The sequence below is a fragment of the Cyprinodon tularosa genome, unplaced genomic scaffold, assembly GCF_016077235.1.
Source record: "Cyprinodon tularosa strain WSP-4 unplaced genomic scaffold, ASM1607723v1 ctg472, whole genome shotgun sequence".
NCBI classification, from domain to species: Eukaryota; Metazoa; Chordata; class Actinopteri; order Cyprinodontiformes; family Cyprinodontidae; genus Cyprinodon; species Cyprinodon tularosa.
In genome coordinates this window covers 611672-630663 of record NW_024039199.1, presented here as the reverse complement: position 1 = coordinate 630663, position 18992 = coordinate 611672, and the positions used below count along the sequence as shown (strand labels likewise).

Below are 18992 nucleotides of genomic sequence, written 5' to 3'. Positions count from 1 at the left end.
AACTTTTACAGTTCCCTTCTCTGAAAAGAATTGGAATGCAGATTTTATACAAACTGGAATTGAAGGAAGAAATAGTTCAAATTTAAACGATGCTGACCCTAAGCCATCAGCTTCCAACCAAAACAACTTTAAAGTCATAAGGAAACGGCCGTTCCAACCATTGCATTTCCGAATTCTCCCGGGTGGTGCCCGACTTTACACGAGTGAATAAAGTGATTGTGATTTGTTTTTGTCAAGGGGGCGGGATTGTTGTGGCGGAAGGTTCACAAGCCAGTTTGGTTGTGGCCGGTTTGTCGGAAGAATCTTGCTAACAAGTGATCAACTTAGTGCTAGTAGGTTCCCCATGAGAAATGACATTGGGATCAAGTAGCACTGGTCCTGAGCATGCCAGTGACGTTACACTACATGATTGGCTGAATGTGGCCACATGATGTAAAACAGCGTGGTTGCCCAGACAACGATAATAACATCACGCAGCGTCCGTGTGCAGAGTCGGGAGCATGTGTAATGTTAGCATGTCTAATGACTGATGAAGTTTTACCTGATCGATAAAAAAACGGGGAAAAAAAGTTTATGGTGAACAGTAACTGCAAGACCATGGTGTAAAGGGGGAGAGCTGGGTAGCGCTGTGGCTAGCTGTGCTCAATAGCTAACAGGTTAGCCTCTTTCAGCTAGTCGGTTAGCCATATTAAGCTACATAACTTTTAACTTTGTGTCAACCGTTTTCTACAAGAAGAATAACTTTTATATTTGTCCAAAATCTCTACGAAAGTCATTTTTAAGATGTCCCCTTTTCCCTCCATTGCCCTCAGATATTAATAAAAGAATAAAAATAAGCTGAGACATTTTTTGTCATCTTGTTAAATGGCAGACCTCAGTCTTAGAACACAGCACTTTCCTTCAAGACTGAAAATGATTGTTTTCCATTGATCCTTAAAAAACTGGTGCAATACAGTATGTCCGAGTGCGAGCTGAAATATGTTGACGTCATAAGGAGGGGCGGGGCCCTGAGCAGATCTGGTACCTACAGCTCAGAAGCTTGGTTTGGTGTAGAGGGCTTACAGCCGTACATGTTTGAGCCCTTGCCTCGCAACAGTTCTATTAGCTCTACGCCTGCCGAAGACACAGACATCCATCCCCGTGAACACTGGGACGGAACTCAATGGGAAAGGAAATTATTCTTATTTCAACCGTTGCGTATATTAGTATATTAGCATATGAAGATCAAGATGCTATGACCGAAAACATTTGATTGACAGATGACCGTTGATATATGATTGGGCGAATTTAGATGTTCAGGCTGATGTATAACTGGCCTGCATAAGATAAGCATGCATAAGCCAGAATGATTTGACAATTAATTATAATTTCCCTACAACATTAACATTGAATTATAGACAGCTGACCTATCAAGTTCACTGAAGCTCATTTAATGCATCAAAAATGTTTGCAAGCTACTGTAATATTATTTAAGAAGATAATGGACATTGATTGAAAGCATGTTTACAGAGAAAGTTGAGACAAAATCTCATTGAAGTACTAATGAAGTTCAATAGCTCTGAATTAAAATCCTGATGCAACCGTAGCAGAGCCGACTGGTATTGTTAGGGAGCCACCAGTAAATAACAGGATGGAGACAGAAACCTAATGCAGATATAACACAAAAGCAGGAATCATTAGCCACCAAATCAGGTCAGCAAAAGGAATGTGAATGTGATTGGCTGCTGATCTGGACCACATACTCACTGCAGCCCTCAGCTCCACACATGGCTGCTCTGCACCCGTGCAGCAAACTGTTAGAATGAAGGATTGTTCCACACAGGATCACGCAAACTAATCCAGTCTGACATAAAAACCAACTGAGGTTCAGCCTCATGTAAAACTACTGGATGAAGCAGGCAGAGTTTTTATTTTCGTCTAAATAAAAACATTCAACTTGTAGAACGGTAGGCATTTGGCACAGGACGTCATGTCCATTATTGTGCATGAATATGTCAATAAACGGCGTTCACTGAATACGTTAATTTTTGTGGTGATCGGTAAGCTGAACAGATCAGTTTTAAAGCAATGAACATTAACGAGAGAGACGTTCACTATAAGAAGACTGAGCAACACGCACAGCTCACGTTAACGTTTAATTGACAACAACACTTTTCAATGGTCAGGTTTTACGGCTCCTATTATGGCAAACAGCCTGACAGAGCAGCACGCCGGTACTAGTCTGCTCCATTCAGACTCATCTGCTGGTATTTCTGATGCCAGTTTAGCAGAGCCTTGGCAGAGTTTGATCAACAAAGGACGACTTGAACAGAAAAAAAAATAGTTTTTGTGTAAGCTGTGCCCATCAGGACTTAACAGAGTCTGTACGTCAGCCATGTCCACTTCATATTGAAAGCGACACATCAAGTTAAAGCATCTAAGCTATTATAGGAAATATCTCCCTCTGACTGAGGAACGTAAGGAATCATTTTGGATCCAGATCCTTTCAGCAGAACCTGAACCTGTTTCTGAAAATGACTGTGTCCCTAGGTTCACCACCAATCACACCTGGAAGTTTGCAGAGGACACCACGGTGGTGGGCCGCATCAGAGACGACAACGACCACAACTACAGGGAGGAGGTGGAGCAGCTCATGGACTGGTGTATAGACAGCAACCTGATCCCGAACATAGAGAAGACAAAGGAGATTATCTTGGACTTTAGGAGGAACCGGCCTAAACACGCTCCACTGCTCATAATCATGTTGTGATATGGCCAATACAGTCTAATTGGAAATAAAATGGCTGTTTTGCTCATAATGTTGGGCCATATGCTTCAATTTAAATATGTGTATAATGTAATACTTGTATTTTTCCCTTGGGGGATCTGAAGTCAACAAGTCATTTCTATGTCATATGTTTGTCCTGCCTAGCCAATTAAACAGGTGAGTCCAACCTGCTAGAGTGAATTGATCTATGCAGATTGGACTTACCTGGTTCACTGGCTGGGCAGAACAAACAAATTACATAGAGATGACTAGAAGGTTTGTGTGTTAAGGAAAGGTTTAGACCCAGCACTGACATGGAATCCCTTTTTAAGTGTTTACTAACTTTTTTAGTGTTATTAGATTAAGAAATGTGTTATTACAGAGTTCATGTGAGGCTTTTATTTGAAATCCAACTGTCCTGTGTTAACAAACATGGTGTACATTCCTTCAGATGTCAGCAAAAGGTAGATCCTCCATTTACTTTAGTCTAGGATCAGCTGCAGAGCTTAAACCGACTGGCTCCCCCATCTGTGATGTCATCACAATGAGTGGAACACTAAACCTTCGTTTTCACCGGGTGCATTTTCTATATCAAAACATCTTGTTTACTTGCAAAGTCTATAGGGGACAGCATTGAAAAAGTCCAGCAGCAGATATGCATTGGGAACAGCCATCCGAGTGTTCTGGCATCCGAGCTTAGGAGCATCCATGCTTCTGAGCGCTCTGGTATCCGAGCTTCAGAGTGTCCCTGTATCCTAACATTCTGGTGTGCGAGCATTCAATGCTTGTTTTTTCATTGTAGTCCTGTTTCTCTGACTGTGACTGACTGGATGTGCTCTCTTCATCCTCTGACATGGGAGCTGGCTCGGAGCTCGTCTGCCTGGCTGTGTGTTTCCTGAACAGGGCCGCCTTTTATAGCTGCTTTTTGTATCTCTGCTTCTGTCTCCTTGAACCCCAGTCGGCCTCAGCAGATGGCCGCTCACACTGAGCCTGGTTCTGCTGGAGGTTTCTTCCTGTTGAAAGGGAGTTTTTCCTCTTCACTGTCGCTACAAGCATGCTTAGTGTGAGGGATTGCTGAAGAGTCAGCTGGTTTTCCTTAGATGAAAAACGCTGAATCAATCTGACTGTATGATCTGGTGAACTGGAAAGTACCTTGAGATGACGTGTTGTGAATTGGCGCTATAGAAATAAACTGAATTGAATTGTACTTACTACTCAAGAACAAGTACCATCTCTGAGGCCATCTCGTAGACCTGGTGGAGGTTGACCACCCGTGGACTGGCTGTGGCCAGCTCAAGCACGGCGATTTCATGGATGATCTCCGTCCGGCAGTCCTGACCTTTCCGTCTCTTCCTTATAAACTTGGCGGCATACTCACGGCCTGTAGATTTCTCCACACACTTCCTAACCACAGCAAACTTCCCCCTAAAATAAAGGAACAGTGTCAGAACATGGCACATTTACTATCGCCTGCTTGGCATTCATTGAGAAACAGAAAAACTCAGTTCACACCGATGATCGCAATGCTCAATTCTGATTATTTGCGCAAGAATTTCAACTTGTTCTCCCATTAGCCGTTCATACCACTGATTTATTTTGCCATCAAAGACAAAGGAAGGCAAGAAAAAAAAAAAAAAGCCCAGGCCTTTAGTGTAGCAGAGATGCTGAAGTCTGCATGGGGGAATCAAACAGGGACAATATCGCTGTTTTTCACGGCGATATTGCCCCCCCCCCAAAAAAAACAATAATGATGGAAGCAAGCTTTAAGAGTGCTATAAAGATGCACTGAAGAGTATCATTTACGTTGTCAATGTAATTTTTATTGTAAAATTTCTACAAAGGAAAATTATCATAATGTGAAAAAGTTAATTATACATTAACTTTAAACATTTACATCCTATCTAATTAACAACAGCTCACTTAAAACAAAAACACAGCTATGTAAACATGAATAGAAAATAGCTTTAGGATTGTGAAAACGCATTCAAGTAACGGGGCAACTGGTTGATTGTCTGTTTACATGATGGGACAGAGACAGTTATTTAATGTAAACATCGTGCTAAACAGCTACTATCATTAGGCTGATGTCAACCATCGGATAAATATGGCCTTTTACTGTTGCTTGGTCTGTTTGATGAAGGGAAACTCTCAGCTCTGTGAGCTTTCTGGCTTAGTTGTCTGGCCTCTGTGTTTTTTACAGACACACAGGCTCAATAAATGCTGGATTCATTCTGGTTTATTCTGTCTTGAAAACTAATAATGAAACACAACAAAATAAAAATAAAAACTTGCAATCGTGTGTAATTTCAGACGCACCCAGCTGGGCGGCATCATTAATGATGTGATTCCCCTCCCACATTGAGGAGGGTTAACTAAGTAGCTGTATCCAATAAATAGCTATCTTATTTTACTAAATAGGTTAAAAATCTATCATTACTTTGAACTATTCAGTTAAGAAACCTTTCAGGAAAAAACAATAGGGGACTTCTTCCTCTCTCCTATTTCTTCTTCCTATCTCTTCCTTTTTGAAACCCAGACTTTGGGTTCTGCATTTTTCAGCCGCGGACTGTTTTTTGCCACTCTGCTGCTTATTTACACATTTCCTTGTCAATTGTTAATTTCTTTTTTCTGGCAGTTAAGTAAATGCAGGAGTTCTGTTTCAAGGTTGCAAAAAAAAAAAAAAAAACGTCATAGTTTGTAATGTTGAAAGAGCATGAAACAGGTCATTTAAGGAGCTAAGGAACACATTTTTAACAGAATGCTGCTACTAATCATACTGACGGAAAGTATGATGTGTCAACGATAACTGTGAGGTAAAGTTTTTTTGTTTTTATGAAATTCAGGAGCGTAAAACAGTTCAGCTCTAAAGGCTGAATCACTGAGCACATCCCAAGCCTCTTGTCTGGTTTTTGGGTTTCATTTAGATTAAACCATCTCAATGGTTTAATCCTGCATGCTCCATATATCCTGTGTATGTACTAATTTATTTTTAACAAGTTAGAAAAATAAAGGAACTTCTCAAGACATTTTGCATTTACAAATAGGCATCTGTGTGATTAATTACCAGGGAGGGGATTTACCATTAGAAAATACTAGGCAGCTGCCTAGGGCCGCAAGTTCCTGGGGGCCCCATAAAACTCTGTTAACATTTATAGTTAATAAGATTATTCCTTATTTGTGCATGTTCAGAAAGGTTTGAAAACAAACGATGCGAAGAGCAGCATTGCCAACTTAAAGCATTTGTCGCTATATTTAGTGACTTTTCAGACCCCTCTAGCACTTTGATTTCAAAAAAGCACCTAGCGCTCAAATCTAGAGACTTTTTTCTGCTACTGGAGACTTTGGTGACAACATCTAAAAGCAGCGAACTCTGCTCTCCAGAGCCAGTAGATTGGTAACCCCGCCTCCTGCTCTCCTCTATCTTGTCTGCTGTCATGATTCATGCAGCTATTATTTCATCCAAATGAAAAATGGAGAACAGATAAGCAGATCATGGCTTGTCTACAGTGAAAAGAAGGACTGGGTTATTTACTTTGGCCTTTTTGGAAACACAGGAAGGAGCAATCAGCTAAGTGAGCTTAGTGCTTGGAAAAAATCTTTCATTCCTTTAGAGACAGCATGAAAAGTCAGCTGAGTACAAAACATAGAGAGGAAAACAAGAAGAAGAGAGGGACAAGAAGAGAGGGACACAACCTAGAACAGATAATTGATGTCTATTCTATTAACATTTCTCTATCTGTAGAATGGGGCTGTTTAATGTGTTGTCTCAATTCAGAGGGCCCCCTGCCTGTTGTTGCCTAGGGCCCCACAATTCCTAAATCTGCCCCTGTTAATTACTATTGGGTGAGCCATGATTAACACGGCTAGTGACGGCCTGACTGTCCCCCTGAGTCAGAACGCTAAAGAATAACAGCAGATCAATCAATCTCATTGATTTTATTGTAACTAATTATCTGCTGGTTCACACTATTTATTAATCAGGCCAGAATAGGAAGGACTCCTATTTAGGAACTGTGTCAACCGGATTTCAGCTCAAGGAAGGCACATTAGCTGGCAGGCAGCATGCATCACAATAACCGTTTGTACCCCCTAAGAATTGGATTAAATTTCAATTCAGTTTATTTATATAGCGGAAATTCACAACAGATGTCATCTCAATGTATTTTAAGGAGATGATATGGATCTGTCGAGGAAAACCAGTTGATTGCATCCAGAACTGACTTACAAGACATGCTCCTCCTGGATGAGCTTCTGATTTTGGCTTACATTTTGTTGTTGAGTCTTAAACTACCCCTCACACTAAGCATGCGTGCAGCAACAGTGATGAGGAAAAACTTGCTTTTAAAATTGCTTAAGTTTTCTCTGCTTTTTCTTTCTGTTCCTGTTTGGCTGTGACTCCATCCTGCAGAGAAATATCAGCTAAACACCTGTTTTTATAGATGTTAGAGATCAGCCTGTTTTCCAGTGTAGTCCTGTTTCTCTGACTGGACAGTGGAGGTGGTTCACAGCTGCTTTTTGTATCTCTACTTCCGTCTCCTTGAACCCCAGTCGGCCTCGGCAGATGGCCGCTCACACTGAGCCTGGTTCTGCTGGAGGTTTCTTCCTGTTCAAAGGGAGTTTTTCCTCTCCACTGTCACTAAAAACATGCTTCTGCGAGGGATTTCCTTTGACTCAATGAGTCGATGCAATCAACTGGTTTTCCTTAGATAGAAAACTTTGAATCAATCTGACCCGATGATCTGGTGAACTGGAAAGTGCCTTGAGATGAAGTGTTGTGAATCGGCGATTTATAAATAAACTGAATTGAATTTTATATGGGGGATATAGCAGCGGAATGAAACTGCTTGGACATAATTGTTCACTGTCTGTTGGAAATGTTTCCATTTCCCCGCCCCCCCCGCTGTGACCCAGATTATACGCTGTAGTGGAAGCGGGCCTCATGTGAAAAGCATGTGAAACGTGCCGCAGGCAGGCCTCCGCCATGGAGGCTGGTAAACCATGAGGCTTCTGGTCTCTGCTGACAGTCAGCAGCAGCTTGGCTAAACCAGGGAGCCAAAAGGGGAACGCTCTGCCTGTGGCCGTAGGAAACAAGACACACAACTCATTCCCAAGTATTTCAGCATCTGAACCTTTAAGGACAACAAAAACTGAGCGAAAATTGTGAAAAAACTATATAAAAAAAGCAAAAGAGGGAGGAATTCCTTTAACATGTAAATCATGCAGAGGTTTTATCATCTTTCCCACAGCGAGCTCTAGCCTAAACCCTTTGCTTCAATTCAGTTCAGTAATCAGTAGCCAAAAAGTAACAAGTAGAGATGTTTTCACAGTGAATGTTTATCAGCAATCCCTCCACACAGGCTGGACTTGAACTTTTTTTCTTTGCTTTTCCACTTTCAGTGCCATCATTTTCTTTTGTCCTTCATTCATTTATTCAGGTTTTAATTTAATCCAATATTGTAAACACAAAGGAAAAAACAGCCCTAAACAGCAGACACTGATACCCTAAAAAGCTCAAATTCATCTGTTGAAGTAACTCACAACAAGTAATTACAAGTAATGATCATTTCAGTAAATGGGAGGCCTATCTTGCTGTTGGTTAATGCATTTATTGGGGCAGAGTATCCATTCAGATTGTAAAGAATTTTTTTTCTGTGTAATCCGGTCTGGTCTGATCTCAGATCAGATTTAATGCATATTTTAAACAATTTCCAAAACATGTAAAGAAATAAATGTACATATGCATTTCACTACAGTACCACTGACAGATGGTTCAAGAGGCTGATATGACCAAACCCTACCAGTGTATAGAGAGGGCGGAGCTTAAAGCAAAAAAGTTTGGTCAGCAAAGAATAACCAGTGGATCATCATCTATACCTAAAACTAATACATTTGCTGTGATTTAAAGAATTTAGCTTTGATCAAGAATAAAAACAATAATTTTCGTTGTGATCAACGAGTCTGGGAGCGGCCATTTTTGCCCAAATATAGTAACCCCTCCCTCCTGCCATCCTCCTGCAGTGACGTCACGGTGCGGTAAGCCTAGCGCCATTCTCCCCGCTTTACAAGCTAAATCAATGGGAACTACTAGACACATCTGCAATCAACAACAATTATTAAAGATTTCCAGAGGACTTCACCATTGAAATTCACCAGAGCTATAGTGAAACTGACAATGCCCACGTGCATGGCAGCTGGATGCTGGAATACATCGGGTAAAAGTGAATAAAGAGTTATTACACCTTTCTGATTCCTGATCCTCCACGGACGGGTTGGTCGTTGGATCGCCAACTTGAAGAGGGAGGATTTGCCATCGAACTTCTGGCCAGAGAAAAAACACGTAATATGTAGCCAACATTTGGAAGAAGAATGTTTTCAAGATGACTTGGATAATAGCGCGTTGTGACAAACACCAGATACAGCACTGGGACTTGATCAACAGCCGATACCGCACCATGACGTCACAAACCAGTAGGTGGCAGTAGTGTTCTTTGACAAACATGGATGCCTCCAGTAAAGCACATTCAGATGAAAATTACTCTAAACTAAAAACACTTCTTGAACAGCATATAATAATTTCATATTAAAAGTACTTTCAGAACTTTGAATTCTGAATATGACGGGACTTTTCCTTTAAAATTTTAGTCTATAGATAAACAACAAACAGATGGCAGAACGCTGGTCTAAAAGACAAGAACTATGATCCTACCTTAAATGGATGAAGCTTACAGCTGACTGTGATTTAGGCCTGGAATCAATGATCTAATCCAGCATTTTTCTTTGTCATTACACTGTCACAGGTATAGAACTCTCCCCTTGGGGAGCAGTGGGCTACCAATGTGAGGCACCAAGGGAGCAGTCTGGAATTAATGCTCTTTGCTCAGGGACCCAGGCTGGCAGTCTCTGTGAGTGGGGCTCAAAGTCAGAACCTCTGTATTCCAAGCCGAACGCCCTAACAACTAGGCCCCCATTAGCGTGAAGGGACCCACACTGGCAGCTCATTCCCCTCAGCTGGGATACAAACCCAGGCCTCCTTTTTGCAGGACGAATGATGTACCACCTGAGCTAGCAGCCACTAGCTGTGGTTCTAACCTTTGAATTCTCCAGGAATCATCATCCTTTATCATCTTTTAATGCCCTGTCTGCCACTTAGAAATAAAGGCCGCCTGACAAAAGCAAAGAAGATTCCATGTGTGCTACCATCCTGCTGTGATGTAGCATTCATCACAGTTAAAGAAAGAGATTACCAGCCAGTGACATTGGAGATAGGAAGCCATTATGCAAAGGATTTAACACCACCAGTTGGCCATTTATGGGTGAGGTGAGTTTCAGTCCTCTAAGGCCCCGTCCACACGAAGTCAAACCCTGGCCTAAACGCACAAATTTTTCACCAAACCAGCCTCTCATCCATACGAAGCCGGCGTTTCGGGGGTCTGTAAACGATCATTTTTTTATTCAGCCTTCAGAGTGGAAAGATTCTGAAACGCCGTTTTCGCGTTTCCATCTTTAAGCTCTAACCGCATTTTTTTTCTTACACGCATGCGTCATAGCGTCGCCTCTAAACACGCATGCGCGACACAGTATCACAACAACAATGGCGCCGTACTGTGTTGAATGGTTGCTGCTCATGCTACTCACCCTGCTGTCGGGCTTACAACAGAATCTTCTTCTTCTGGAATATCTCCAGGAAGAACAGAGCAATATCAACGACATAGTTCAGCACCTGAATTTGACTGAACCACGAAAATGGACCCGCAGGGCCACCATGTATAAATATTAGTGCGCATGCTCAACATTTCGTCGCCTATTTTTGCTTTGGCACCACAGCGCCACTTACAGGCCTGGCATACATTTTGCAGCATTTTCATGCATTGGTGTGGACGATAACATTTATTTAACGTCTCCGTCTTTACGACAAATGTTCTGGAAAATATTAGCGTTTCGTGTTCGTTTTGACTTCGTGTGGACGGGGCCTGAGTCACCATTAGGTCCCAGTTGGCCCTGAGTGGGACAGATTCTGTGGCGCTGCACCACTGGCCATGTTTACACTGCAGGTCCTAATGCACTATTCTGATTCTTTTGGGCAGCTGTTTGCATTTCAGTTTCAAATCGTGGCCTAGAAGTCATCCGCATGTATAGAAGAACAATAACAAGACATCTCAGAGAGCCCTTTAAAGAGGACAACCTTTGAAGTCATAGACAGACATAGACAGTTTCTGCGTCTATGGATGGATATAAAGCTGATAGCAGAGATGATGCAGCAGACAATCTGGAAGAGGAGACAGAGGAGAAAGAGCTAAACTATTCATTATGGCTCTCTGTGGCGCAGCGGCAGCTACATCTCTGAGGAGAAAAGCCTGGCTGCTGTGTCGTAGTCACCTTAAATGTTACGGTTTGACCACTCAAGTCTCTTTTTTACCGTTTCTCCACCCAAATACTCCTTAATTCCAACATTTTAATGTCCCTCCACTGCAGACCTCCATCTACGCTGTCCTCTTTGTTTCAATGGTTTTTGCTCTAAGCTGCTAGTTCAGAGTGACATCATAATCAATATTCAAACTCAATTCTGATATGGGTCACGTCCAGGCTTTAAGCTAGGAATAATTCATAGGGTGCACGCCTTGGTGTGTCACATTTTTAGGCTTTACATGCCCTTTACATGCTATTTCCTGCATGTAGAGGTAGAGTGCAGCTAATCTTTTGTCTTTGTTACAACACTACTTTTGTCCTGATTATGGGAAATATGTGTGCTTGACTAGAGGTGGAAATTTCAGAAGAAAGGCATGAAGTCATTTTTTAGGTACAATATTATGTTTCATAGGTTAATTCAAACAATCAGGAAGTGTAATGCCGCGTTCACACCCTGATTTTAGCAGCAAAAAAGCGCCTACAGCTTCATTTATGATGTTTGTCCACATTAAGGTCAGACATCCAGTAAATTGCATCTGATGCTTCTGCTGCTCCTGTGTTCAATGCAGGTTATTCTTTATTCCGGTTCCTAGAATTTCTAAAAGTAGAATAGGAGGCAGATCTTTCGGGCAACTATATGTTCTCTAAGAAAAACAATAAACTTATTTTGTAATTTTCCATCTAAACGTAGTAAATGAGGCTTTCCTGCTAAAGCTGCTGCCTGGAGGTTTCCTCAGATTTAAAGCAACTTTATTTCAACTGGAATGAGCAGATCTAGTGTTTACTTTTAATCACACTGCTAAGGGAACTGGATGTGCCGTTTGACTGTCATATGAAACAGGAAGGTCCATTTCAAACATAGCAGCTGAATTATTTCCTAAAATATCCGCAAGTCTTCATCTAGAACAACAATAATAAAAGAGATAACTTATCTGAAACGTTGTATTAAAGGCATATCATCTGATTTTTAACATGGAACTGAGTAATGACCAGGCCTGAGCAGCAGGGCGAAGCAGTTTGCTTTGCTTTATGAAAACACAGCGGGCTGCAAAAGGCAGCACCTTCCAAAGCAGCATCAGCACATTTCCAAAGCCTGCAGCCTCCCTCATTCACAGCCCGTGTGAAAACAGACTATTTAAAAAGTTGTTGGATGGATATTAAGGAAGCCTCTATGAACATGGCGACTATAGAGAGATCATATCTCTCCTATCTTAGCTTCTCTTCATTGGCTTCCTGTTAAATCCAGAATAGAATTTAAAATCCTCCTTCTCACATATAAAGCCTTAAATGGCCAAGCTCCATCTGATATCAGAGATCTGATTGTTCCTAATGTTCCTAACAGAGCACTTCACTCTCAATCTGCAGGTTTACTAGTGGTTCCTAGAATTTCTAAAAGTAGAATGGGAGGCAGATCTTTTAGTTATCAGGCTCCTCTCCTGTGGAACCAACTACCAGTTTTAGTCCGTGAGGCAGACACCCTGTCTACTTTTAAGGCTAGGCTTAAAACTTTCCTTTTTGATAAAGCTTCTAGTTAGAGTGGCTCAGGTTATCCTGAGCTATCTCTATAGTGATGCTGCTATAGGCTAATGCTACATTCAGACCGCAAATATTTTTGATGCCTGGACAAGTTTACTTCTCATGCGCGGCTGAAGCATCTTTGCTGCTCTAGCTGCGCGGTCTAAAAGTGGGTCTGATGCACGTTGGGCAGAGCTACCCTATCCTTTCTTTGCCTGGAACTATGGCATGACATCCAGATTACCATCCTGCCTTCAAATATTACTTCGCTGTCAGAGCCGCTCAGACCCCCGTACAGCGGCGGCGCGCTGCCACTATGAATCCCGTTCAACAGCTGCCTATGGCCCGGTCACCTCTTCGCGGTTTGCTGCTACTGTTCGCAACGGCTGGGAGTAGATGTTAACATTTTTGTAATACATAATCCAAAGGCACCAAGATAATAAAAGGCAGGATTGGACATTTTAAGTTGATATAGATGTTAATAAACTGTTTCAGGGGAGTGATCATAGCGCTCTGCATCAGCAGCACTGTGTCTGACTCCCTGCCAGATTCCTGATCAGCTTCTCTGCTTTTTATATGGCGCCTCCAGCTGCAAAGGTTCAATTTTTCCAACTCCGGCAGCTGCTGCTTCTGAAGCGCATCAGAGGCTCTTGACGCTCTGCTCCTGCTGCTCAAAACACGCTGCAGCACCTTTTACTGCACCAAGATGCGCCTCAACTATTAACTTTGCATGTAAACCAGCTGCTTATGCTGCTAGTGATCTGAACGTAGCGTTAGACTGCTGGAGGACATAGGGACTCAGCTGTGCTGCTGCCAACAACACCTTAGTTAATAGATGTTGGAGATCTGCCTATTTTTCAGTGTAGTCCTGTTTCTCTGACTGTGACTGGCTGGATGTGTTCATCCGCTGGCATGGGAGCTGGCTTGGAGCTTGTCTGCCTCACTGTGTGTTTCCTGGATGTGGCTGCCTTTTACAGCTACCGGTACCTTTTGTATCTATGCTTCTTCTTCTATTCCTTAAAAGTTTAAGTTTTTAGTTTTTCACTGGACTTGGTTTCCAAGATCTGAAGACGTTTCGCCACCTCTCCAGGAAGCTTTCTCAATTCAAATGTCTGGATCCGCAGTGAGTTTGAGTCTTTATAGAGACAAGGCCTTGTATTGCTTGGAAACATGCAAATGGTAACCGATAATTGGGTCGTTTGGTTCCATTGTTAGCCTGTAATATCTGAAACCTGTCTATTATTCTGAAAGTCATCGTTAAGCAGGTATTGTTGAAGACGGGAGGTACTTTTTCTATTTCTGCTTCTGTCTCCTTGAACCCCAGTCGGCCTCAGCAGATGGCCGCTCACACTGAGCCTGGTTCTGCTGGAGGTTTCTTCCTGTTCAAAGGGAGATTTTTCTCTCCACTGTTGCTACAAGCATGCTTAGTGTGAGGGATTGTCTTCGAGTCAATAAGTTTCCTTAGATAGAAAAGTTTGACTGGAGGATCTGGTGAACTGTAAAGTGTGAATTGTCGCTATAGAAATAAACTAAATTGAATTGAAACTGAAGTGTTTGCTCTGAGAACATTCCCTCACAGGCTTCCAATTCAATCCAATTCAATTCAGTTTATTTATATAGCGCCAAATTCACAACACATGTCATCTCAAGGCACTTTACAGTTCAACCAGATCATACAGTCAAATTGATACAAAGTTTTCTATCTAAGGAAAACCAGTTGATTGGTCTCTGATACATTTTGCTTTATTCCTCCAAAGCAACCTTCATTATTACCTTTATTCAGTTTGTTTAAGTTGGATTATCTTTCTCAGTCTAACTGAATTGAAACACGCTCTCACTCGTTGCTGTTTTCCCGACTAATAAAAAGTTCTGTAGTGTCATTACATGACTGCTCATACTAACATACCCAATACACTACCTACTAATGGCCTAATGAGGGTCCCCGCCTGCCACAGAGACCCTTACCGACAGCATATTACGGTCTTAACCAGATGGACTGAGGGACAGACACCAGGTGGTGGGCTGAACTCTGGGCCATCTGGGATGCCTGCATTAAAGGGTATTATGTAAAATTAATCTGTCGTTCGTTTTTTTCGAAGAATCGATTAATTGGAGAAACAAAGGCTCTTTAAAGAAGATTAATAATGACATTAAATCAGGTGACATGAAAATATTTCCTCTTGAGGAGTTCTGGATGAAGAATATTGACAGACAAAAACATTTGTATAAATCTTATATGCAAAATGTTTATAAATCTTTTTACAATTTTGGTATAATTACGGATCTAAGTGGGTTACTCGGTTGGGGAAAGGCACATTTTACATTTATATTATGTTTTAGAGTCTCTATATAAATAATCAATTAATATGATTCATTTTTTCATCCCTAGATAAAATACATGATATTGGCTACACAGAGTAACTACAACCCAGAAGTTAATATTTTAATGAATGTATACATTTTGTTTGATACAGAAAGAGCATAGTAGGTAAAAATATGAGAGTGGGGTTTACCTCTGCACAATTCTATATCTTCATAAGAAAATACTGTATTTACCTTCTGTCTTAGTTGTTCAAATGAAACCATTTACAAAGTGGAAAACAGTCCTAATTCCACATTCATCAGAGCCGGTGATACTTCAAACATTGATAAACAGCATCTAGGGAGTGTAGCGCTAATAACATATTAATGTAGCAAAATGCTGCTTTTCTCATTAAACAATGAATTCCTCTTATAAAGTATAAAAAAGGGCATGCATATTGCATAGCACCAATGACACCTGACCAATGGTGTCACTACCAAAGTTCAAAGGAAACCTACGCCCTTGTGTGAGAAATGCATTTTGGAAAGAAATTAATGAAACAAAATCTGTAAAATAATCTAACTTATCAAGGAAAGCCAGTTCTCAGTCGCAGGTCAAGTGGAAATGAAATACCTGCTGAGAGGAACAGGAATCGACTGCTGGCCTCAAAATGTTTAATTTCATTGAGTTTTCATTTATTTGACTTTGATTAGATTGAAGTTCTTTACGGTAGTTTTTCCTCTCCACTGTCGCTAAGAGCATGCTTAGTGTGAGGGATTGCCTTCCAGTCAATGGATGCAATCAGCTGGTTTTCCTTAGATAGAAAACTTTGAATCAATCTGACTGGATGATCTGCTGAACTGTGAAGTGACCTGAGATGACATGATGTGAATTGGCGCTATAGAAATAAATTGAGTTGAATTGAATTGTTGTTCAGGTGTGAAGATGAGAGAAAGAGAAGAATGAGAATCAAACATGCAGGCAGCAGCTTGATTCCAACTGATGTATCAATGTTTGTTAGATAGAAAACATCAGCAGGATGTTTGATATTAAACAAAACATTCATCAGCGTCTGCAGTCAGAATATCATCACCTTAGTTTAGTTTACTAAAAAAACATATATTTTTCAAATCAAAAACTTGACAGAAAGGAAATTCCAGAGGCTGAAATCAAAGCTCTAAATATCAGAACCAGTTGCAGTGGAACCAAAGCGGGCTACTTTGATCCGGGACCGAACCCCGAGCAGAACTCAGTAGCGCAGTCGCCTACCTGCCCAGCTCCTGGCCCGGGATGATGCGGTAGTTCTCGGTGAACGGTTCCGTCCTGATGGGCGTCTGGATCTGTCCAAGCAAGCCCCTGACAAAACGGGCCTGGTTCGCCCCGCCGGCGGTACCACCTGGACTGGGGTTCCTCAGCCTGCTTCTGATCTCCCCGGTACCATGAAGTTCTGGGATCATGGTTCGGTTCGGGTGAGCCAGAGTTCCAACTTTGCAGAAAAGTTCAAAGATCCAGTTCAGTAAACCATGGAGAAAACAACTCAGTCTGACGGTAGAACGCAGAGCATGGTACCAGACCGGTTCATGCTGAAGGAACTCAGCGGAATGAGCAAAATCGCCGAGCGGAGCCGCTATGCCTGCTGTCGCCATGGTAATCTTTGATGGATGGGTGTACTGGCCAATAAGAGCCCGAGACGGTGATGACAGGCCTTCTAGTCTTCTTTCGTCAGACTGATGTAGACCAATTAAAACATATGTACATTATAGACGTAGACGCCTCAGTGGACCCTGGCCGACGTGCACAGAGGGCGGCCATCTTGGATCAGACCACAGTTCAGACAGCTGCTGTCATAATGGCTCATTTTAATCACATGAAAGAACCAGAGGTTATATTACAATAATCTGTTACTTGTCACAACCACTTCAAAGGCCAAAAAAATTTTAAAATTACCTTTAAGTTAGATTGAACACATTATATATATATATATATATATATATATATATATATATATATATATATATATATATATATATATATATATATATATATATATATATATATATATATATACACAAAATAATTTTTTTTTTGGTATTTTAAAGGGTTCTGACATGTTTGATAGTATTGTAGTATTATCTCTGGTAGTATTATCTCGTATTTCATGTGATTAAAATGAGATCAAAGCATCTCCTATTCATTCTGACACCACCTGTCTGAACTGTGGTCTGATCCAAGATGGCCGCCCTCTAGCCTTGTCGGCCAGCGTCCAATGAGGCATCTACATATATAATATACTTCCTATAGGCCAGAGGTCTTCAACAGGGGGTCCATGACCCCTAGGGGTCCACAGAGGAACTGCATGGGGGTCGCGAATGTTTTGGTTGATTAGACTTGTTTTAATATTCCCCCTGCAATTTTTTTCCCACTAACTGAAATGTCTTTAAATCCATGTTATCATGAATTCAACACACTGTAGTAAACAGATAAATGGAGGCAGAAGATGTCTTTCAGTCATCAATGCTGACATTCAGCGACACACAGGAGCTCTTTCAAGCTGCACACCGTTTCATCCACCAGGAATCAGAAATACTTTAATAATCCCAAGGAGAAATTACTTTCATTACATTACTCTATATGTAATACAGTGAGTATAGGATCACTTTGATATAACACAATTTCATACAATATATATAATTAGGGGGTCCCCGCTCCATCTTGCCATCAGTTTGGGGGTCCTTGTCCTGGAAAACTTTGAAGACCTGTGCTATAGGCCAATTTCTTTAATAAATGTGGACACAAAAATTATCACAAAGGCTCTCGCCCAGCAACTTGATCAAGTTCTCCCAACACTTATCTCCAAGGAACAGACTGGTGTCAACTCTATTACAATGTTCGTACCTTGTTTAATGTCATTTATGGAAGGGAGACAACAATTGCGCCTGAGGTTGTCATATCAATCGATGCTGTAAAGGTGTTTGATCGAGTAGAATGCAGTTACCTGTTATCTACATTTAGAATAGGGGAAAATGTTATATCATGGATACGCCTTCTTAATAAACTACCCTGTGCCAGTACTATTACTAATACCAACCAACCTGGATACTTCTTTTCAAATAGAGGTTGTAGACAGGGCTGCCCCCTGTCATCCCTCTTGTTTGCACTTGCAATAGATCCTTTGAGTATTTTTCTGAGAACCTCTCCTAGTGTAAAAGGAATTGTTAGGAGTCATGCAGAACTAAGCTACCGTTGTCTGCAGATGATTTGCTTTTATACGTCACCGATCCAATAGGAACCTATCGATACATTTTTTCACAGATTTGGCCAGTTCTCAGGGTGTAAAGTTATTTTTTCCAAGAGTGAATGTTATCCTGTTAACCATTTGGAACTGCAGCTCTCTTAATCTGATGTCCCTTTCAAGCCTTGCCCTTTGGGTTTTCGGTATCTATTAAATTTTCAATTCAGTTAATTTCTATAGCACCAATTCACAACACATGTCATCTCAAGGCACTTTGCAGTTCACCAGATCCTCCAGTCAGATTGATTCAGCGTTTTTCATCTAAGGAAAACCAGTTGATTGCATCAACTCACTGACTTGAATGCAATCCCTTACACTAAGCATGCTTGTAGCGACAGTGGAGAGAAAAAACTCCCTTTGAACAGGAAGAACCTCCAGCAGATCCAGGCTCAGTGTGAGCGGCCATGTGCTGAGCCCGACTGGGTTTGAAGGAGACAAAAGCAGAGAGAAAAAACAACTGTATCTTATATCTTGCGGTCAACATGTTTTAAGTCTTTGTGCCCTAAAAATTCCTCCCACCCTTTGTAGACATTAAAAAAGACTTTCAAAAATGGGGTCCCTCACACTCTCTTTGATTGTGAGAATAAGTACCGTTTAATTAACAGTTGCCAAAATTTCTGTTTCTTTTTATATGTCTACCTGTATTTTTACCAAGAAGTTTTTGTAAATCAGCTGTCACTTTTTGTGGAGTGTCAAACACCCAGAGTAAGACAAAAAATACTTCAGAACTG

General features: G+C 41.3%; 1 protein-coding gene across 1 annotated transcript in view; it reads right to left on the bottom strand.

The window, feature by feature from the left end:
* stk17a (serine/threonine kinase 17a) overlaps window positions 1–16575 on the bottom strand; it is a 30740-nt gene extending 14165 nt beyond the window's left edge. Inside the window, exons 1-2 of the mRNA XM_038301704.1 lie at window positions 16239–16575; window positions 3959–4171 (exon numbers count right to left, since the gene is read on the bottom strand). Of these exons, the coding sequence (XP_038157632.1) occupies window positions 3959–4171; window positions 16239–16426 (401 nt within the window). The 5' untranslated portion in view covers window positions 16427–16575. The remainder of the gene's footprint in view (window positions 1–3958; window positions 4172–16238) is intronic.
* Between the last annotated feature and the right edge of the window lie 2417 nt (window positions 16576–18992).